At 33.8% G+C, this 24,838-nt stretch overlaps 1 protein-coding gene across 1 annotated transcript; it reads left to right on the top strand.

The window, feature by feature from the left end:
- Positions 1-6,373: 6,373 nt before the first annotated feature.
- On the top strand, positions 6,374-10,299 carry LOC123006166 (atrophin-1-like). The gene is made up of 2 exons (XM_044400437.1): positions 6,374-6,516; positions 7,217-10,299. Exons 1-2 carry the CDS (start codon positions 6,502-6,504, stop codon positions 10,076-10,078), a joined length of 2,877 nt encoding a protein of 958 aa, XP_044256372.1. The 5' UTR covers positions 6,374-6,501; the 3' UTR covers positions 10,079-10,299.
- The last annotated feature ends 14,539 nt before the right edge of the window (positions 10,300-24,838 follow it).

The following is a 24,838-nucleotide window of genomic DNA, read 5'->3' as shown; positions in this document are numbered from 1 at the left end:
GATTCCGCTAGGTTTATCCATTAAAATAATTGAAATTGCAATATTATTGTCACTGGAATGAATTGTTACACGACCTCGTCAGTAATTTTGCCTATAGTTTATTTCATTTCTATTGCGCAAGTAACGTTTTTGTGCCAGTGTCACGTTGCTTAAACTATAATTTTACTAAGATCATTAATGCTGTAAAATTATCTATGAAGTAAATTACACGAGCTTTCAAAGATTTTTTTAGTTCGACCGAAGAAGGTACTGTTTTTGATGATGGGAATATGTAGTGAGTTATAACTGTGGATGAGACAGCATTGAGAGAATTACACTAATCAAATGTCTCAAGAAATTGGCGAGTCCTTATCTTGTGTTTTTCTCGAGCTTGTTCAAAAAATAGAACAATTTATTTGATATGTAGTTTAATTAAGTTAAAACAATTTCGCTTTAGCTGTTTTCGTCGTTGAATATAAACAAAAAAATGCATGGTCACGTAGTGGTAATGGATGTGTTCTTGTCGAAATAAATAGCGAATGCCGTACTTGTCACAAAAATAAAATCCTATGGGAGTCAAAGTGAAAAATTTTTGATAGATGAGTGAATTTATTGATGGCTATGTGATTGATGTTTTTTTAGTTAGTAAGAGTCATTGCAGGATAAAACAACAATTAGGAAATGATTAATAAAGAACAGATAAAAAATTATGTCACGGCTCTACGAGTTTTAATTAAAATTAAAAAGTGGCTGTAATTGCGGGAAAAATGTCTACAATTAATCTTCCTAGTGGTGACAAATTGGTAGTAGTGATGTGTTTTGTAATGAATTCGGGCAATGTGTACGAAAATCTTTGATAATTTCCAAAAATAAAAGTGACGATTGAGAGTGAATCTCCCATATCCGTCCATGCAACCCAGATTTGGCGAGATGGTTCACATAGGAAGAAAAATCGGTTTAGTAATTAAAAAACCTTGCAACATTTCAATGTCCGAATAATTGCTACAAGTTGGTTTGAGTTTCGTAAGTCTTTTATTGTTACGGATTTGATTAAGCAAGACTGTTAAAATTTACACCTAGCATCTTTTCTGTTTTTTTTCACGGTGTTTGAACTTGCTCGAAGATAGGTAAATTGTTATGTCAAGAAGATTTCGCCTAAATTTGCATAGATCCTGTGAAGTGTGTCGTAGAATTTGCAATACAAATGGAAACGGCTAAATAAAGAGGTGGGTTGAGGATAACGTAGTGAATAAATTCTTTCTTCGTGACATACACTCTGCAAGATGATTTCTCATGACCACACCATTAACAAATCGAGTACGAATCCGGTGTGGAACTCGAATAGACTCGAATAACCTGCATGGGAGAAAGCGGAACCTTGAACAACAACCATGTTGAACTTGACTTTGTAGCCTCCTGCCTCTTGCATTCTTTAGTTGAAGAGGCGTGTTTCTCGCTTATTTTAGTAGATTCGTATCAGACATTTCGTTCTGACCAACCTTTGAAAACATGGAAAATGTAAATGACGACACTCTCCACCGGAAGTCTACAAATTAATTAAACCGCTTGCAAAAGCTTAACGAACTTTTCCGACATTTATTTTATTACCAAATTCTGAAGCAAATCTGTATATATTTAGGTTGAGTTAACTTTATTTTTCCACGTTTAACCACGATTCTACGAATCCCTGAACAAAATGTAATTAGACAACCAAGAACAACCTCCCTTTGGGGATTTACGCTAAAATAAATAAAATAATGCGGATACACTTTTCTGATTTTCCCATTTTAAGAGCATGATCCTCCTTAATTGTTACGGTTTTTAATAAAAATTACAATCTTTTGGTGAAAACAGAAAAATACAAGCCAGTGTACACTTACCTGCTGTCATAGTGCCTAAATCGTAACTTTAGATTTCACAATAAATAAATTTTTGACGAAATTTAATAACCAATAAGTGCTAATTTTCATTTCACGACAGACGGATTTAGACAAAAGCTGAAGAAATATCTACATTTCGAAACTGATTTTGCTATTAAATCAAGCAAGAACAAGCAAGTTTTTTGCTAAAAATGGCCTATATCTAATAAAAAGTCAAAAAAGAATATTTTTTACATTAACATAGTTTTGTTAAAAAACTAAATAAAAATTTCTAATTTTGGAACGTTGCAATGTAACTCAAAAAAACCTTAAAATAAAACAATTTTCTTTATATTTTCAAAAAACATTTTAAACTGAATGAAACAAGCTGAAATAGCACGTTTTAGTCATTTTTACGACTTGTTACATTTATTTAACATTATTTAAATTAGATTAATTTTTGTCAAAAACGTAACAAGCTGAAGGCGGCTGAAAGAATACATTTATTGAGTACCTAAGTATTAGCTACTCGTAATAAAGATAGTAGGGAATGAATTCTCTACGCTGTTCTAAGTATGACTTTCTTCCTAAGTACATAATTACATCTAAGCAAAGTATAAACAACGAAGAGTAGCAATTGAAGTTTTTATAGTCTCGTCTTGGTTAGATAATTTAATTTCGTTACATATGAATTCAATTATACTCATTTTGTATAACGTTTAGTAGAAAATTGTTACATTTGCATGAATATCTTAAAGAAAAATTAAGCAACAAAATGTTGTAATAATATTCACGAAATACGAATTATTAGCATCGTTTAAGGGCAAAATAAATTTACGATTCTGAAGATGGAAGTCTACCACGCGTTTTACAGCAATTACGATCTTGCAAAAAGTAACACAATTCTATTCAACTGGAACTAAATGTTTACTTTTTATGTCTGCATCCAAAATTGTGTAAAATGCTACTGAAATTTAGAATTTAAATGAATGCTTAAATAGAAACAAAAGTGAACAGTTTTTGTTTATGTTTAATATTTAACTAATAACTTTTATGATTTGTTAGCATTTTTACTTTAGGGGTTATAGAGTTCACATAAGGGGCCAATCGGAGTTGTTATGACTAACAAAAAGTGAAAGACGCGTTTCTTAAAATATGAAGAAATTTTTTTCAGCTTTCGGTTTCACCGGATGTAATTCGAACTTTTTAGTTTTATATGGGGCAGGTTGTAAATTCACTGTAAAATACAAAATTCGTTTTATTACTTTGCATACTTTTTCTGAGTATTGAGTCTAAATGTCTCGAATGATCAATGAATTTGATTTTTTCGCCCGGGGCAAATTTCGTCTTGACATTACTTGTTACAATTTCTCTAATGTGTGGGATTTACGTCATGGAAAAAGATCATTTTTTTGATAGCCGGTAGTTTGGTAGAAAGACGACACGTGTTGGTCAGAATTTTGATGGGCAGAGAAGAAAGCTTGTGGTACCCTTGAGGTAAATACCATGTCTGGTCAGAGATGAGAGAAAGTAATGTATGCCTTGAACGTGTCACACTTGGAGCAAAGTGGCTTATTTTTAAACAAATCGTCATTGATTTAATTGATTTCCATTTCAGTGGCAATGGTATGTGAAGATCAAGCCCAAGTACCAGAAAATTAGTGCTAAAATACAAAGAGTATACAAGATGTTTGTTCTGTTCATGTTCACTTTCAATGAACTTTTAAAATTTCATACGGAGACATTGCTAATACACTACTAACTGGAAAATACCGTAATGGTGATTAAACATTTCGTAATTTGAATTTTCACTTTACTAGGTGTCAATTACCATATCCGGTTCCTTTATTATTATTGAGAGAATTTATTTTAGATTATACATTAATTAAAATAAAAAAGATTTAAGTTATACGAAGTTTAGAACAATGGTTTTAACACAATTACTTTAGAATAATTAGGTATCATAGACTGTTTCGCTTTGTAGTTTTTTTTCGCTGTCATATCAACTACTATTTTGGAAGGTGTAATGGCAGTACAATACCAATTTTACTTAATTGATTACATGCCCTAATAAGCATGTGTCTTTAATTCAATTACAGAACGATTGATGTTAGTTCTAATTTAATTTTGTTCTTAATTGGCGAAAAAATACCGTAAGGGTCAACTAACAGCAAAAAAAATCCATTGTTTCATTCCAAAAAATTCATTTCAGAGTTAAAAATATTTTAAATTGTCGAGATGAAGATAATTACAGGTCGGACTACTACCACTGATATCTCATCTCATCTCAGAGATGAGATTAATTTCTATCTAGATTTAAATACGAGACGTTAAACGAGGGTCCTCACAAAATTTAAAACAAATAAAATTGGAACTGCAGGCTTTAAAAACTAATATTTACTTACTAAATATTCTTATTTTATCGTTAAAATGAAGCAATTTGCAACTACATATTATTTTCGACTGTTTACTGTCATTATTTCAACAGTGATAACAGCGCGTTTATTAAACAATATTCCACTCATGAACGTCCATAAATTTGCATTATGTTTTTTCATCATTGGGTGGTTTTGGTAAATATTTCTATAATATTTTTTCAACTTTGTAAGGTAATAAATTTTTTTTTTTTTCAAGGTAATTTATTTTGTTTCGTGCAAAAAACCGGCATTAATATTACGACAATTATTGTAAACTTCCTCAACTGTTCTTGTTGAAAGAAAAATAACATTCAATTTTATTTAATTAAATCATTTTATTGAATCATTCTGCTGATCTGAGATTATTTAACCATAAATGACAGCTTTAATTAAAATTTAATGAAATTGAAATTTTATTTTGTATTAAAATCTTTTCTCAAAATTTAATGCTTTTTGGGTCATTATGAAGAAAATCATCCACGCTTTTAAATTCTCGAATTTCCAGTTTTTACTTTTCATGGGTAATATACCAAAAGCAATTACCAATGGTAATCATAAATAACAAGTTGATTAGGAGAATATGTCCCAGTTTGTATTTTCACTTTTCTACAAATTTGTTTAGCGGTTATGCCACAAAATATAACTTTTGGAACTTTTATTTACACTTTATTATCTTATGGATTTGTTTTAAAAAATTTTAATATAAACTTTCGTCTATTTAAATAGTCAATAGATAAGAAGTACAAACGTAAAAGTTTGTCTGGTATGTATAAGTATTTGTCGACAATTTTTTAAAACTCTTGAGTGAAATCTATTTACAGGAACAAAGACAATATTATTGTACACGCCAAGTTTTTACCTTTTTAAAAATGTATGTTTATTGAGTGATTTTCTTTGAAGTCAATAAAGATTCCCATTTTGGTGGGAATTAAAGCAATTAATTAGTGCTTTTTATATATGTATTAAACTTTTTCCAAAAGCAGGAATCACTCTTTTAATTTGCAATAATGTTTTCAAATGATTTGCGATATGTTCATTGGCCAATTAACTTTTTAATTGAAAGCTAACAATTTTTTGTAATTAAACGACATCGCAGAAAAAATAAACAATTAGCTTTAATGTAGGTATAAAACGCTATTTATTTTGTCAATGTATACAGCAACCATTGACGCTTGTAAAATGTGTCATTTTATTAAAAATGTTTGCGTATCATAATTAAGCATAAACTCGAATGGGATAAATTATTGTTCTCTAAATAAAATGTAATAAGCATTGCGTTGTCAATAGTTGATGATAAATGATTAACATGGAGGTGTTAATTAAATATTGAACAAATTGTTTAAAAAACGTTTATTATTATTAGTGTATGAATTATTAAAGTATTTAGGTTTGGTTGTTATGCAAGAAACTATATTAAAGTAGCTTTATATATCATAACGTTGTTAATAACTCTGGGAAGCATGAAACAAAACGCTACATATAATTGTGTGATTAACAAATTCACAAGCTACGTATTTATGCAAATGTTTCTGGTGCGATAAAAAAGTATTACTTTGAAATATTAGACTGAAATTTAGATTTAAATAGATTAAGTTAAAAAATTCGTTCGTGTAAGGAAAAGAATTAGAAAACAGAATTAAAAGGAAATTTTATGCACGACTGTATTGTGATATATTTTTATTCTACAAGAACGTTTGTGTAAGCTGGTTTACTTTGAAAATTTAAAAGTCTTTGATATTTGAAACGTGAAATGTTTGTCAAATACAATTTCAAAAATAAACTTAAACTAAGCGCGTGGCGACATGTCTTAAATATTTAAGCAATTTTCTAAGAACAACCACGAATGGTCGTTGCAGATAGTGATGCAGTTGCAGTTATTTTAGTTGTCTGGGAACAAGACGCGATGAATTTTAGAATGTATTCCATTATAATTCACGGGCAAATCACATTGCTTTGTGATACTTATTATCAGCAACTACTTTCATCATCCTACTTTCTCTGCTTACTTGTCCGTTTGGTGCAATCTTAGCTTCTTCAATGTCCCTACCTTTCCAAGCTGTGCTTCACACTTACCCACGAAGTGGGGGCTGTATCTCAACTTGTATACTGAATGTATATAACCAGCATCCTTTTTACACCGGAATTATTTTTTGAAAACGCACCGATATGCTCGCACGTTAGTTGTTAGTGTAGTATAGTGGTAGTGTGTGGTAAATTAAGGATAACACGAACATTTAAGGATTACGATGACGATACAACAGGTAAGTGATAAAGCGACTTTAATATTTTGAAACATTGTTCGCACAATGCCAATTTAATAAGCTAACTGAAGGAAATTTCAGGCCGTAGCCCTTTCGTTAGTATTTAATTAATTACATCAATTTCAACTTACCATATCATTTTCCCCTTGCAGTTTAATCCATCAACACCTTTTTTCTAAAATTAATTAAAAGTGCCAAAATTTAGTTCAGTCCTAATTGCGGAAAATAACATGTTCAATTTTTCATATTGTGAAATTATTTTTAATCAAATAACAAGATCGTTAATAGTAGGGTTGTGTTCTGCAGTAAACAGTCGATTGAATTCCTGAAACGTTCTCAATTATATACACACAATCTACAATTGAAACCAGATCAGTGGTCGTTGTACATAATAACTAGGTATTCAGTGTATGGGGAGAAACATAAGGTATTTCCCGACGATCAGCTCATTATGTCGCTTAATATGTTGCACATGGTGTTGGGCTCTCAATAATAGCATTTAACATAACCCTTAGTTGCATACCTCTCAATAGAACCCGTCACGTACTCAATTAACTTATAGCCTTTATACTACTGGCGTTTTTATAATTGATCCAATTTATCAAATAATATATACCTACAAGATTTTTACAAATATTGTAATAATTTTTTACTTAACAATTTTGTAACTTCAAATATGTAACCCATTTTTTATTTTCAGATGTTTGTTGCACTCTTGTGCTCGTTATTGGCAACGCAACAAATTGCAGCTGTCGTAAATAATTCAAAATCGGTCAGTATAGAAGAATCCAGCAACAAAACTGATAGTGTCGCAAAAATACCGGATTCAGTTTCATCAGCAAGTGAACAAGAAGCAAAGCGTCGCGACGCTCCTCCCAGTGATACATACGGCGCCCCCTTGAGTGGAGGAGGTATCGACTCGTATGTTCCTTCAGGGCCCAGTAATCCCGGCCTTCCGATTCCAGTCTATGGAGTCCCCGATGCACCCTCAAATAATATTGTTTATCCGGCACCACCACCGGACATACCTCCACCTCTCCCCCAAATATCCTCCAATTATGGCCTCCCATTTAAAACTTACGGTCCGCCACAATTAATCAATAATTTTGATTTGGGCCACTCAACTGATTTCGTACCGCCTCCACCTCCGGCAAAGTATCTTCCTCCTATAAGATCGCACAAACCCTTCAGTGCGCCCAAGCTGCCAAGGCCGCGACCGCAATATGGGCCACCACACAAACCCATTTTTGTGCCAAAATTGCCTAAACCCAACTACGGACCTCCGAAATCCTTATATGGACCTCCAAAGCAACCACTATTTGTGCCACACAAGAACAATTTTAAACAACAATCGGTTAAGATTGTTACGGTTCCGGCTAATAATTACGGAGTGCCGAATCTTGGCCATGGGCAAGAGGCGTTTGTTTCACCACCGGTAGCTATAGGACATGGGCATTATGGACCGCCTGATCCCGTTCCACATGCACCTCCTCCGGGAGTACCAGCGCCGCCGACTCCACCGGATATTAAATACGATGGATGGCAACCCATACCTGGATTGGTGTCAAGGCCGCCGGATACGTACGGAGTCCCCGAAGCTGAACATCACGGAACCGCAGACTTACAAGTGAACACTGATTTTATCCCACCACCACCAGCGGATGACGGTCACAGTTTCGCCTCACTTGGCTTAGGTTACAATCCTCCATCTCATGGAATAAGTGACTCTTACGGAGCCCCCTTAAATGCGGTTACTGGATCTGGGGCTGTTGTTAGCTCGTCTGGTGATGCACACCACGACGACGAATCCTTGTCTCTTGGTCTATCAGCAGCTGGGATTAACTCCGGCCAAAGTCATCTCTCAGTGATTAAAAGTATAGGATATGAAATTTTTCCTAACGTAGGGGGTGGCTTAAGCCACATTGATGACACCTACAGCTCACCACCACTAGATTCATACTCGCATGATGGCCCATATACTGCTGCTCACTCTCAAAAATCTAATGGGTTGTCATCAAGTTTCTCGTTTGGTGGTTCGATAAAATCGCATGGTTTGTCTGGAGGTCACGGCTTAATTCCTCCGAATGGTCTTTATGGAGCTCCTCCTAGTAGTCATTACGGAACACCGCTTTTGTCAAAACCAACTCAACAATATGGTGCTCCCTTAAACGCTCTAAAAATTAATCCGCCTAAACATCCAGTTATTTTCCGAGAACCCGTCCCTCAAGGTTTGATTCAATCAATTGGTCAACACACTGCTCACAAAGATGCTTATGGTATTATTGAAAGTACTCATTCTAGTAGTCTTTCTTCGGGACCTACTTATATTCCACCCCCAATTCCCGATGTTACAAAACCCGTAAAAGAAGAAGAACCACCATCACCTTCCAGTTTGTACAGTTTGCCTCATGCTCATTCGGCAGCTTCGTTCCAAAATGTAGCCCATGGTTCGTCGTTTGATTTCGGGTCAAGTTATTTTGGTGGTGGTCAGCATTTAACAAGCTATACAGCTCCTTTAGGTAGTATAGATGGGTCTTATGGTTTACCGATACATTCAGCTTCTGGTTATTCAGTAGCTGTAGACAATGCACCATCTGGTGGTTTGACGGTGGGTATTGATAATTCTCACCCTCCTGTGACTATTGATTTAACTTCTGCGACTAGTAATGTAGGCCCAAGCTATGCTCACTTATCTCATGGTTATGGTTACCAAAATGTTCATGATTGTAGTTTACACAAATCGCAGCCTTTACCATCATTGTCTTACGGTGTACCATCTGCTAATACTTATACAGCGTCTTTATCATCCTTGACTACTAATATAGGTGGGTCTTATCACGGTGATCTTCAAACTGCTCATTCGCAAAAAGTTTCAACCGGGGTTTCTATCAATTCTATTTATAATTCATCTCAGGAAAAAAATTATGGAAAATCGCTTGCTCAGAAATTTGGGCCTGGAGCTGAATTAATACAATCGCAAAGTCTCGACATTAATAATATTCCAGTGCAGGGATCTTTAGGTAGTTATACTTTACAAATTCAGTCAGCGGATGGTTTGAACGGTCCTCAGTCATCTTCTGGGCCTGTTTCACATGCTCAAGTTTTAAATGATGGTTTATTACAGTCAATTTTGGCCGCTATAGAGCAACCACAAAGCAAAAATAATAAAATCTTAGGGCAGCCTTTGTCAAAATTACAGCCGAGCGAGAGTTACAGCGAATCTTTTGAGTCAGATTCAGACGGGCAGCATTCCGTAACAAATGCCGTTGTCGTTCCATCACCGGTAACGGAAGCAACTTCAACAACAACGACTACACAAGAACCAGAATCTGAGTCTGAAACGGACACTTCACTCCATTTAATAGACGACAACGAGATTGCATTGTACTTCAGCAACAATTTGCAAGATGCAGAAAATGGTTCAAGAAAAAACAATACAAGTGATGGCGTGCTAAACGGTCAACAGTACGGAAGTTACGTTTCGTTTAAAACGCCAAATGCTAGTTTTGTGTATGGAAACATACCAAGTGACAAGTCGCAAGAAAGACAAGACAAGGATTAGTGTGTCGAATCTGCTCAAGAACTTTTTAGTCATGAACTGAGTTCCATTCAAATGAAGTTAAAGTGGAGTTCGGGTATTGTTATTTATGCGCGGCATAGATGCCTCCAAGGCGATCTGATATTATTAGTGATCGAAATAATTTATTGTATGTTTAATTGATAGATTAAGGAAAAAAAACTATGTACAAAAGTTTTTTAAAAACTAATAAAACATTCCTGAAAGTTTCTTGTTTAATTCAGTTGCAACACGAACTGGACATCATTTACTACTTGTCGATTTATCCTGACAGCATAGGGTGCGAAACCAATTATTGAGTGATTAGGGAGTTGAAATGGAGTCGCGTTACAACTTGAATGGATAATCCATTAGCAACTAAAGAAGATATGAGACGTTGAGTAATTTGAGTTACTTGATGAACGACTATTTGTATATTACTCACTCAAATATAAATCCTTCAAACAATATATAATTAAAATCAATTTTGCGCGAAAAGAGGACAACTAATAATCGGCAATTGTTAAATTTGATTTTCATGCTCCATCATTCAAGATAACATTTAGCAATTTCGTAAATCACGTCTTAACGAGTTTATTTCAACGATAATATTTGTTACACTGTATCCAAAATTCGAATATTAAACTCGAATCTATTTTGTTGGCTACACAAAGAACCAGAAGCGTTAATGAAAAAATCAGAATCTTGCCTTTAAACTCTATATGACGTTCTTCCATTTCTTACAATAGCAATAAATAAAATCTTCTCACACCTTGAACTAGTGAAAGAGAAATCAAAAAACTGTTTATGAAAACATCCTAAAATAGAGCATTTGTTTTAAGTGGTTTCCAATTAGTGCTTTCCATACTGCTAAATGCAAAGTTGATAATTGACCGTTGTTTAAGTGTAATTCCGAGTAGTTGTTGAGTGGTCAGTAACACTTTGACCCGGCTACTTTCTCCATTCAAAAGAACACCTACGAAATTTTCTTCAAGGCTGGCATCTTTCGCTTTGTATCATTACAACCCACTACGGCTTTTCTCACCTAAATACCATATCATATTTACCACAAATTAGCATTTATCAATTTTTCAACAATCAAATAAAAAGTGGACTTATTTATTTGTAACCTAATAAGCATAATTAAAAAAAAATTATAGAATAATTAAAATGAACCCGAACGATTTCTCCAGGATTTGAAGTTGGGTGATGACAGTTTTCCCATAGAAAATTCCAACCAACCAAGCAACGCTGAATGAATATCTTGTGAAAATTAGCAAATCACGATGAGCAACATCGGAGGATTGTAAAATTGTTGTTTTATAACGAAAGTTTTGCTTTATACTAAATTTATTATAATATCTTTATAAACTAAAATAGAACAAATTAATTTAGTAATTTATGTTGAGATTTACCGTGGCACAGAAGTTCTTGGCTTAAGTGTCAATTACCACAGAAAAGTTATCTCACATGCTTTTTAATTAACAGAGCAAGAAAACTTACAAATAATACAATAACCGTCAGTTATTTTTAATGAAAACTGGTCGTTTTTTAAAGTTTTCCACTTCCACAAATACAAGTTTGCCAAATCATAAATAGAAAAAAGTGCGAATAATTGTCGTTGATATCGTACACGAAAGCGGGGAAAATGAACGAGATATTTAAAACGTCCGTCAAGAGAATTGAAAAGCAAAAAACACAAGGGGGTTGAAGCTATAATGAGATTTTGAGGACAGCACAGAGTAAATAGGATGAAATAAATAAAATTAAAGGTAAAAATCTTGCGAAAGTTTAAAATTTGTGTTGTATCAATTCTGTGCGAATCTAATTTATTGTTGTATGTTCCCTTAAAAGCATGAAATTTATATCAGGTAGGTAACACGATATAGGGTTTATTAGGGACGAACCTAAAATGTATAATGAAATGCGGTGTAAACCTTTTTGCAGAATGGACAGAATATGGAACTATAGTTGGAACATGTATATTTACGCACGACAACAGTGCAAATGGACAATGTTAGCAGTGGACGATATTTCATTATATTAATGGCTGTACGCAGTGTCTGATGTAGACGAATTTTCAAAAAAGAAGAAACTTTTTTCGCTGTATAAATAGAAAGCGGTTGTTAAATATTCATTTATTTTCTGACACAGAATTTTAAATGAATTCTTATGGAAATAGAAAAATAAAAAGTTTGAAGTCCACAAATAGTTTATTGGCTAGATATACACAAAGTGTTCAAGAGTGACAATCGATTCATAAAATATAAATTATGTTGTAGAGGCTTCCTTTCGCGATCAAATAGAGAATTCTGTGTTGCAAATAATTGAATGGGAATATTCGAATGAGCTTGTATTTTTGTTGTTGCAAATTTAATTGCAATTTAAAATTGTTACTAATTGGATAATAACATATTGAACCTTTTCAAAGTTTTAGTATATCATAAAACGTACTCAAAGTTTCCTTTCAGTACTGAGCATGACAAATAAAATTCATTTCCCGCTCTTATTAAAGGAAACTTGCTTTTCTGAAACTCAAATTAATGGAGTCTCATTCGTTTCTATTTGTCTCATTTTAACTTTCAAGCCATTTGAGTTACATTTATAAATTACAATATACCCCAGATTTTACCTAATTTATTTGTTTTTTCCAACTGATTGATGCTTGTTTAGTTCAAATTGATTTTACCCGTTCATTTGCTTACTTCTCTCTTTCGACTAAAAAGACGCGTAAAATTACTTGCTTAATTCTTAATAACCGTTTTTAACTCAAATTCATCACGTTTCTACCAAAAAATATATAATGATCCTGTACCAAATTATCCGTGCAACGGATTACTAAACTAACTCCATTCTGAATGTGTGTGTGTAATTAAAGACAAATTACGTTCAACTAATGAATAGGATGAGGCAGTACTTCATGCTTGGCAAATTTACTTAGAGCATAATTTTCAAGTTAAATAATAATATTAAGTAGAGTGATTTGTTACGATAAGAAAATAAAACTCAAACAAACGTGACGATCTTAACATTGAAACAGAGAGTTACAGCAAATATATGCTATCAGCAAGATAAATTCGCTTTCTTGATTTTATTACATTCCACTCCATTAATTATCAGTAAGGGCAATGTAATTACCCTGAGGCGTATTTTGAAACAGCATTTAAATAAAAAAAAAAACAAACAATAAATATCAAAAAACGATAATTTAGAAATTGGAAAAGAATAATTGAAGTCTTTATGGGACAATAATAAAAAAATAATAAATTAACTGAGTAAAAAAGTAAACCAAAAGTCAAAGGAAAAAACATTACAGTGAGTCAAAAATCAAGGACTGATGGGTGAAATAGAAAGTATTGTCGCAATTGTTTTGATAAAGTTCGCACCAGTTATTAATATGCAACGGTTTACTTTCCACCTTTGTGATATCAGTAAATTTGTCATAAAAACTGAAACGAAAGTAACCGACTTTCAAAGTTGGTTATTGTTGCTATAAATAATAATGAGCCGTTTCTTACGGATGACATCATATTGAAAAATAAACAATATATTTTGAGAAATAGTTAGTTGCAAACTGATCTCAATCATTTAATATAAAGGCCAATTACTGTGTGGCCAACGAAAGTTACTAAGAATAATTTCCATTGTAAATATTTGGTTTATTAGAAATATTGTTTCGAAACAAAATGTGTCGGTGTGAATCTGAGTTTGTAATCTGTAGTATAAGTTTTTGAAATAGTTTAACTCTCTTTAACCCGCAGCAAGGTGTATCGCTCTACTTTTGATATTTACTAGCATAAATAACACGACACAATTTAAGAAATTGGTCTTGTTAATCGAAAGTTTGATTTAATGACACATTCATATCTGCCGTCTTATCGGAAGACTTTCTCTGATGTTGATCATGCTTTGGACAATCTCATGGGCCAATGCCAATGTCACTGTTACATTTCGGTAAATTTCAGAAACCAAATTTCAAAAATAGTTGTTGCAAATTTTTTTGACAAAATGAAAAGGAACAACAAATAACAAAATAATAATATTAATAGTGATGAGATGATAATGAACATGAAGGAAAAATATGTTAGTGTTTATACGAAAAAAGGGAAAGCGGCTGAATTGTAATTGATAAATTAACTGAAAGCAGTTTAATTAGTTTGTGATTTAATCGATAAAATATAGGATTAGATGCATAAAGATGTTTAATAATTCTAGTCACTTGGGTTTTGTAGTTTTCCGTATTTCTGAAGAAGGGGCTAACTTAACCACATCATACGTGCCCAGCAGTACAAATTCTTCTATCACCAGTCGGCCACTTTGCTTTTCCACGTTTGTTTCAAAGGTTATTTTACGATTTTACGTAATAAAAAAATTAATGCACGAAGTCAATACTAATCTAATAACGAATGTGTTTATTAACACATTGGATAGATAAATGAGCATATTATTTAGACATTGTTGTAATTGGGTTTAAAACTTATAGATTATTAATTGTAGTAATCGAATAATCAGTATTATCATTTATTATTTGTTATTTATAGAGAGAAATATCCTATTACATAAAAATGTAGATTTATCAAAATTTTAAGTGTCGAAAGCAACGAAATATTTTACATTGCGTACGTGATCAGATTTTTCTAAGCCAACACAAAATAAGAATAAACAATGTCAGCTTAAAATAGTCTGCTTTATTCTATTATTTAATTTAAAGCAAATACATTTTAGGAATGTGGTAATAAAACGAACTGCTACAAACATATTTATTTATGCTGATCTAAAATAACGTATGTAAGTGTGAAATAATGTTATTATTATAACTACATACTATTGTAATATTAAATAAAATGTTATTACACTATTATAATGGCTATATAGTAATAATAGCATAATACGTATGTGCTTAGAATGATAATTCCTCGTATTATCTTCTTTTATACCTACGATTATGATTTTCAAATCCACATTTCTAGTAGTGTGTTAACATAAGTAATGATGTTTTTAAGTAATTTATTTAGTATTTAAATTCTGATCATTTTGCTTTACTTTGCTCTAAGCTTAAATCTAATTTAAAGTTATTTGTATATTTTTTACACAAAAGAGATTTAAGATCTAAGCTCTAAGTAAATGGTAGTGATAAAGTAAAGAAATGAATGTAAAATGGATACGATCCTCGTGTTGATTAATCAATTTCTTCTTCCTAAACGTTTAGAAGATGACCTCATCATGTTCCACTTGCTAGATAACCTCCCTAAGGCTAGGTTTCTCTTGTTTCTTATAATGTAGAACAAACCATTGAAGAATTACGGCGATTAAATAAACGAGTAAACCATTTACGTTTATTACAGTGTAATAATTGTTTTTTTTTGTCTGATTGAAGGTTTAATATTATGGTGTATATTATTTGTTGGTTTGTGAAGAGTGCAGTCGATGGGAATAGTGTGGAAAGTTCGTCGAAGAATTTTTTATTGTTGTCGTGAGAAGGGAAGTTGATGCAACACGTATTTAGTAAACGAGAGTATAAAACGAAATAAAAACCGATACTCCTTTAACGAATCTAACATCAAAATAGAATCCAATAAAAGTTAACAAAAGAGGGTCCCCAATCTATTTGCGGCAGACGCTGAATGGCGTCCCAAGTCTCGAGGGCAATCAGCCGATCACTAAATCACTATTTCAGATGTCACTCAACCTAACAACCATACAAATGATATCTGTGGCAAAACCTGACCGGTACTAAAATCATCCACGCATTAATTTTTTTACGCAATTGTTGTTTATTCGGCTCTGAGCTTACATTTAGTGAATGATCTCAAATATTTTATTGTGACATTCTTTCGTTACTGCATTCGACAGCCCTGTCTCAAACGTATCGCTACAAAAAGCGCGCACATGTTTTTCATCGGCACACACTTTCCTCAAATCAACCTCCTTGCTATTCTGTCGTCACTTTTTCAGTGTAGACCATGCTATACTGAGAGCAAAGCTGCACGCTCAGTTGCATATATAGAAGAACCGTATTTTACTACAAATATTCAATTTAACAATCCATATCATGAAATAAAAATAACAATGTCTTCAAATTGTGCTTACAATTTTACAATTTTGTAACAACAAATTATGCATAAAAGTAATAAATTACTTAAATTATATAAAATTGACTTTAAAAGTGGTAAACTTTCTTTTTAATTATAAGTGGAAATACGGGAAATAAGTTCAGTCTTATATTTATAAATGTTTTGGTCAAATTATTTAATTTGTGCCGATTATTTTAATCATTTAATAATTTGTAACAAGTTTTAAGCATTGTTTTAAAAGGAGATTTTAAACATTATCTAATCACATTTTGAAATAGGTAATGCATACTTTTTTATTATTGTTTTAGTGAAGTAACTTTAGAGGAAGGAAAAGTGTTACTCTTTTAGAGGTGATATTTCTGCCTAAGGTCGATGGTGTCTTGACAACAAAAAAAATTGATATAAACAAAGTTGAATTAATTCAAAGTTCTCGGCAAAAATGTTGCGTTTTATATTACTTTTACTGGTAATTAGTGGTTTTAAAATCAAATATAGTGACGAAAAAGTTTTTAGAGGGTCTTAAGGATATGAAATTTTTTAGTTATTCTACTAGCAGATACATTACTATTGTGAAACCTTCCAAAAACTGATTGAAATGATTGTTATAAGCGTGTACGGTACATATATGGCACATTATACAAAAATTAAGAATTTGGCTTAGCACATCCACCATTTTTATATAATATTTTACGGCTAGTAATAAAGTACTAAGTAAATAATACTAATTTGTTAAGTAAATTAATCTAAATGCTAAGTATTAAAATAAGATTTGCTATCTGTAAAAGAAGTGGAACAAATTTTTATCTTTTAAGACATTAAGGATTTAAAATCACTCACTGAACAATTCTATACATACATATGGATGGCCCCTGCACAAGTATATACGTAATTTATTATTGGTATTTATTATTATTACATATGGTGACACTTCAATACGAGCTTCAATACTAAACAAGTACCTACAAAAATTGGAAGTTATATATTTTTTATATTGTTACTGCAACAAAAACACATCATTTTCTAGGTTAAAGGATTGTTCATGCCTATTTTCACTATTCCAGCAATGAACACAATTTTTATAGGAATTTTTTTTTTGTTTAGTAACAGTTTTAGTATAATAAATCTTTATTATCTTTACTCAGCGTTTCAGTATTTTTACTTAGCGTTTAGTATTTTCACCTAGTGTTTAGTATTTTTACTTAGTAAATTGTCGGCTTACTTGTAAAATCTTAAATGACTGAAAATGGGAAGGTTTTACAAGTAAGCCGACGAAATGTATTTAGCATTTAGTTTAATAACTTAGCGTTTAAGTTTTTCATATATTTTACTAATACTCAAAATCGAATCTGATGCGTCTAAAATATTTTTCAAGCTGTGTTTTTGATTGAAAATTGTATGACCCTATGGCAGAACCAATCTGAATTTAGTGTTTAAAATGATTGATTACCATAGCAACACAAAAATTTTCCAGAAATTTTTTAACTTATTAGCTAAAATTAGTAAGTGGATTTTTTTTTTACACAAAAACTAACCTCAAATATTTAGTAACACTTTATTTTAAGCATCAAAAACTAAGACTTATTTACTTGAACTTGTGATGTCATGCAATTTTCACCTGAATATCTCTCGTGCATCGATTGAATCTGGAACAATCAATGCACTCTGGATATTTTAAGTTAAGCCTAAAAGTCAATAAAATTTGCTTTCCAAGTGTTTATAACCTATAATAAATGTGTTTTTTGCAGAAATTAAAAAACAAAGTAATTTCAAGAGTACAGTTTACTTTATTATTGTTCTAATTTGTAACTGGCTGTAAGTTATTTAATGATAATAGAAATTATATGATGTAAAGCTTAGTTGTTACGGTTGCGTGTTATAGAAATTTGTGATAATTATTATATGAGTCCGGATTGATGAGACATTTCATAATAAAGTCATAATGGAAGTCCGGGGTGAATAGTATTAGTGTCGAGTGTCGGTTTTAATTTGAGTAATTAAACGTGGAGGTTGATATGTGTTTCATTTGCCGTAATTATGTAACAACGGTGGAAGTAAGTGTGGTCTAGTTTTATACGGGGTTGTATCACGGGCCAGCGAACCGAGTGGCCTTGCTCACTTCCGCCTTATAGCTTTATTACATCCGGAGTTGACCATCCTACTTCGACCGTCTCTCACACTACCACCGTGGTTTTCCAAGTGTTGATTTTACGTTTAGCAGTAAATTGAGTTGACTTATAAATTCATCGGCTGGGGCTGGCTTGCCTAGTTCTGCGTTTCTATTAAAATTGGCGCAATCAAGTAAATTTATTTATCAAGTTGTAACCGATAAATTACGGCTTGTACAAATAACGCTTTCACGACGAATAATGACTCGAAATAATTTATATAATTTGCGTTTGCTAAATTCTATGTAAATACGACTGTATGCATAATGGAACACATAACGATGGCGATTCGACACAAAACGTGAATAATATTAGTGGTTGCGACAAAAATATGCCCTCCCGATTAACTCTGAGTACACAGTTATTAATGTAACCATGAATTTGTGATTGATATATAGGGGTGTTCATCTCTCTGTATGATGATTTATTGAATATGTGGACGAATTCGCATTAATATTACTCAAAATGTTTGCTTTACATGTGTTTCTAGCCGTGACAAGAGCACTACACTTGCGTTATCATTTGCAACATGCTGTACTACATGCTTCTAAACACTTCTTGATTTTCAATTTTTTCGACGACATCGGTCAGTTAATTGAGCTAAACGTTGACAATGAAAAAACTAGATTTACTCTGTATGTATATCAAACCGTCTGAAGCGTTTATATGTATGTACCACATGGCGTAGAGAATAGTCACGCTGCAGTGAGCAAACCGCCACTGAAGGATTACCAAGAAAGCACGTTTCTCCATACTTTACGTTGGAGGCAATCTACTGTCTTATTGACAATAATACAAGTTTCCACAAAACTAATATTACAACTTTATCAAAAAATAAAGGGTCATAGAAACTTGTAAACACGAGGGAGAGTATTATAAGAAATTTCTATCCTTATTCTAAAAAGTTTTAAGAATCAGTTTTGTTGTTGGTGGATCGTTACATCGATTCAAAAAGAAACGACGAGACTACTATACGTTTCTATCGCCACTTGAGTTTGTTGAAAAGGCTGTTTACGACAATCAACAACCTAAATAGTGGCTATAAATTAAACTCTGCTACCTGTGGATTGACTATTTCAGTTTATTGATAAAGATTACTACTGCAGTTTTTGTTAAGTTCGTGTAGATAATGACATCTGTTAAGATTGTTATTAAAAGTTGTAGAAGTTTTATTGGATTTGTTGGTTGGGTAAATAAGCGGATTAAAATTTGTGTCGGAAAAGAACACGAGTTAAATTATATAAAGTGTGGTTAAAGTTTTTACGCAAATAAATGGATGTAATACAAAAGTTGTGCTCGTGAAACAAAGAAAAGGGAAAATAATTTAAGGATAGGAAAGCAGGCAAAATATATTGTTTAGAAGGCAAGTTAAACTTTTTAGAAGTAACATGGTAACAAGTAAAAGAATTTCAAGAAAGATTTATTCAAATCAAGCGCCGGCTCCAATTCCCAGCCCATTCTCCAGTCTATATAAGTTTGTAACTTCTAAAAATTCTGGATAACAATACCGAATTTCAACGCCACCACGTTTGCGTAATTTAAGTCGTGCAGATTGCGAGTCAGCAATAATAATACAAGCGTCAGAAAGGGATGATATAGCCATAGAACGTTCTTCGCAATATGCACAGCCTGCTGCAAAAATAGCTCGATCCAAACCATTCCGGCGCTCCTCCAAACTCGACACCCTTTTTGCACCCCCGCAAAATTCCCGATCTTCGCGCCACAACTGTTGCATTGTGGTCACTCAGCTGCGTTTCCACTCTTCACCCCGTCAAGCAGCTCTCTAATTAAACTCGGATCAAAACTTTAGAACGTTGTCTCGCACCGCGCTCAAAAATTACTTTTAATGTGGATGCGATCGACGCTTTACCTGAGGGATGTTGGAGGACTAAGGGAAGGTGTGGTAATATTTTGCAAGATATGCAAAACGACGCAACATAAATATTGGTCATGGCACGAAATTAATATTGAGAAGATATCGCATCCATCTTTGCTCGCATATTCACATATTTATGAAATATAGTTGGGCAATGTAAACATTAATCAACGTTAATACATGTAGCTGAATTATCGAGTATTTATATTTGATATATTCATATACTGCGTGCTTTTAAATTATTCATGGGTTATGTAAAATACAATCGTAGTCCTGTTGGATTTAATTACGTATTCTCGCTGCGGGAAAAATGTTTCAGCAGCTGGAACTATAGAAACTTCCAATTCCGAGAGATCGCTTTTTCGCGTCTGGGACTGCGAGGGAAAGAACTTATAGATCAACCGTCAACCTTGTATCATCACCTAGTCAGAAACTAATAATCTCTGAGAACCAACGACTTTATCACGCCAAAGCCGAAACAGCAAAACTGCAAAACTAACCCATCCGGCTTTATCACTTTAACCGTGCACGCTGTCACTTTGAGATCGAAATACCCTTAAGTTTTTATTTATACGACAAGCATGGCCGCTTTATAACCTCACATTTAGGTATATTGTTTTTATAGCAGTTTTATGTTTTATTTAATGGAATAGCAAACTGGTAATACTTTCACAGACTCAAACTTTACCCATTTCAACCACCGCTAACAACTTACGAACTCGTGCTGTCCATTGCTTTATTCTTATTTTATATTTATCTTGCACTAACCAATCTGTCTCAAATACATCTACTATCCCAACCAACTAACATATAATTCAGATTTGACTTTTTGCGACTTGTACGTTGGGATAGTAGTTGTGAAGTGGGTTTAATAGTTCAGGGATGGGTCGAGTGTGAAGCGGTAAGAAATGTAAAATCGGGAAAAGGGTGAGCAGATTGCGGAAGGCGATGTCCAGTGGTAGGGTGGTCAGTAGTGAGCAGTGTAATCTACACATGTGACGGCGTGTGTCCGACAAATCAATAGCCGTCGCGACCCCAGCTCCCAAGCACGTCTCCGCTTGAACACAGAACGTTCGCCGTTGGCCGCATGGCGTTGTTTTATTCTCTATATTTCACCGGAAGACTTTAGGGCGAGCCTTGGAAAGTGAAAATGCTCGTTTGTGGCAGCAAAATTTACTTCGGGAAATGTCATCGGGGGATATATGGAGGAGCAGCCGGTCCATAGCCCCAATACTCCATTTCCGGTCTGATGGCCCAGTGGACCACACAAGGTCTTTTAAACCTTAATTATGCTGAGGGAGAGAGCTAAAGGCGGTCTTTCTTGTAATGTGACACATAAAATCAATCAGGCCGACACCTCACTTTATTCACATCGAGTTATGCAAAACTGAATTAACAAGTTTCAAAGGCTCGTTTTTCATCGTTCTAATTAAAGTGTCAGACACATATATTTTATAATTGAGCCAACAGTTGGTGTAGTTGTTGGACCAAAGTGCTAACTTTTATTTTCGTTTGGTCGCCAGTGTTGTTTCTGGAACCCTTCTACTGGCCGATGTTGGTTTTAGAGAGACCCTCCAGCTGCGATCGTCAAGGTTTTTAACTTACACTCTTTGCTAAGGGGTTTCATCACAAACCGTCGATTTTAAAACTCAATTAGAAACGAACGTAGCTCGTTATTTTGCAATTGTCGTTTTTAATAAACGCCTACTCTGATAAAGAACCGATGGAACTTCTTCTCTCATCAGCTTACAAGTGGCAAATGGGGCTCTCGCTAATGGTGTCTAATTAGTATCCATTCATCACGACTACCACAGAGGTGCCATCCTTTATCACAAACCATAAATAAATTGCTCTTAGACTTTTCTCCGATTTTAATTAAACTATTTACAAATTTTCATACAGCTTTTCCTCTACTATTTTAACTTGGACCCAAGCACCTGACATCCTCGCACATTTTATGGTGACGCTGGTAGAGGTATAAGCCGATCTAGCGGTGCGACAACGAACGTGCGCGTGTTACAAATGGCTCATTCATAAAACACGAACAACACATGAATAACATCAGGTATTGGGGAGCAAGTAGGATCCGTACAGAATTCGTTTCATCTACTGAGCCTCAAAGAAGATACCAAACCACCGATCGGAAAATTACTTCCTCAAAGTCACTGCACACAATATTTTTACTTCAGGCTCTAAATTATTATTTTTTTTTTGGCTTTATACTAAAAAATAGAAAATTATAAATTGTGTTGTTATTAACCTGGCGCCTCCACCAAAAAATACAAATACAAATGAAGATTTCTTGTAAATTGTTTCAATTAGTCTAATTATAAAATGAGAAATGTTTTGTTACGGCTAATTTTGTCCAGACGGTAGTGTAAAAAGTTGTTTTTGATAGTCGCAGTAAGACAATAAGAGGGACGATTTGTCGGTGGTGACATTTGCTCGATAAAAGTGAGCTGTTGAAACGGTATCGTCTAGGGAAGGATGCAAGCGTGTGGCCGTGCTTTGCTCTCAAAGATGCTCATTAAGACATGCAAATGAGGCCCATTTCAATTCTTAGAGCATTTGCAAAGTAGATTGTACCGGGCAGAGCCGCAGAGCAAAGATATCGCCACGAAGCGCTTCCTTAGTTCCAGCAACAGCAGCTCATCAAGCTCATCAGACTCGTTTAGTGTTATTATATGTAAATAAGTATATGTAAAGAACCAGCCATCACCCTCGGCTACTCAGTTACTGACATATCAATTACTTCATAAGCTCTATTGCGGAAATACGTAATATTACATGCAAGTTTAAGAGAATTTGCAAGATTGAGAGACTTGACTACGAGCTTTGCTTTATTTCGTCTGGAGGTATAATTGAGGGTGGATGCGGCAACACCGTTGCCTGGTCTTGGGATTATAGAAAGTATTCTTCAGTGAGCCAGAATATGACGCAGGGGTGACGAATATGCACTCGAGTGGGTTCTGAAATGAAAAACACACGCCATCCAGTTATTTCCTTCGCAGTCGTCCCTTATAAATTCTATTAAAGCTCTCTGCAAACACGGAGATATTCCGGCAAGCGGCAGACAAAGTAAATAAAGAGCGTTGCTGCAGTAATTAGCGGGAATGGTAGTCATCCCAGTTGTGGCCGTCACAGATCAGTTAGTAGCGAATATGCTCCGTTTTTGGTAACTACTAATTTTGAGCAAACGGAAAACCGACACGAGTTCTATAATAAACTTAACGCCAAATGTCCTAACGTTTCTGATTCACAGAGACGAACGGAGGGAACTCGAAGACGTAATGTCGCTAATTAATAGGAACGACCTTGCGGCAACGCGCCTCTGGCTTCATATCTTCTTCCCCCGAGGGCCATTGTGCGTCCGCCAGCCTAAACCAACTGTGTAAGTGAATTAAAATATTTATTAAGGAATTCACATACACACGCCTCTAGGGATCCATGCTTAATTAGTGCAGCTACCGTCTAAGATATTCTCTGAATAATTAAATTTCACGTTTAAGTGACTATCTATATGTATTACATGTTATCTCCTTAAAAATTACAACATTCACAAAATTGTATGCCACTAAAAATTACATTATCTTAAATATCCTCAAGACAATGTAAATCATAGAATCTTCAGCTCAATTTTACTCGTAATATAATTATACCACTATTTACAAAGTGTGGTGTTTTTTAATTTTTGTGATTATTGTCCCATTTGGTTCAACTGATTCTGTAAAATGTTGAGTGAATTTAGTGCAGACGCCGGATTAAATTTAACGCTGGCTCATTTTTTGTTGCTATTTTCTCGTCGTTAAGTGTAAGCTAACATTTCACACGGCCATTGTTACATCTGTGATGTTTACATCCTTATCTAGACTTGTCCTTAAAGCCGCTTCTTGGATGATTAATGGAGGGCATGTAGTAAGAGCAATGCTGAAAGGCCTCTACCATTAGACGGCGAATATTGAAGAGAGATGGATATACTGACTACTGACCAGAGGCCTCGTCCATCAACGTCTCTCCATCTCTCTTAGTCTTGTGACTGACAATCTGTATTGTTATGTGTCCCTGTCGTCCTATCACAACTTAATTATAACATATAATGTCAAAAAAGTGAAATAGATAAATTTGAGATACGTTGGGGTTTTACGAAAGAAGGAAAAACGCACTCTACCAGAAGGCGTGTTATTAGCTCAAAGAGTAATGTTGGCAAATAGGAAATGTATAAAGCAACAAAATAAGAAGTAATAAGAGCCACAACTTTCCTTTTTTGTGGTTTTATGAGATTTTTTGGAGTTTAAAGCTATACATAAGGTCAAGTTACGTCAAAACTTACGTGTTCTACCAACACCATAAAATATTCATTACCCTAAAGTATTCATTACCCGGCTTCCACACTTCGAGTACTTTTGAGTTATGCATGAATATCTTATTTAAGTAATAATAGTAGGATAATGAATAATATTTTTCCAAAAAGTACAACTTCAGAATTTCAAAAATTTACATATCATTGCATGTGACAAATTAAACAATAATTCATTTAGGCACCAACAAGTCTGAATGCAATCAAAATGCCTCGAATATATTATACGAAAGGAAGGGACGAAAATCCATGAATATTAGAGTTGTAAGTACGGTGAAATAAATTAGCGTCAGG

Source organism: Tribolium madens, unplaced genomic scaffold (assembly GCF_015345945.1).
Source record: "Tribolium madens isolate multiple individuals breed KSU strain unplaced genomic scaffold, Tmad_KSU_1.1 Scaffold_2;HRSCAF=44;Tcas5.2_LGX, whole genome shotgun sequence".
Classification (NCBI taxonomy): Eukaryota; Metazoa; Arthropoda; class Insecta; order Coleoptera; family Tenebrionidae; genus Tribolium; species Tribolium madens.
The sequence above is the reverse complement of the archived record's forward strand: the minus strand, read 5'-3'. Positions and strand labels throughout refer to the sequence as shown.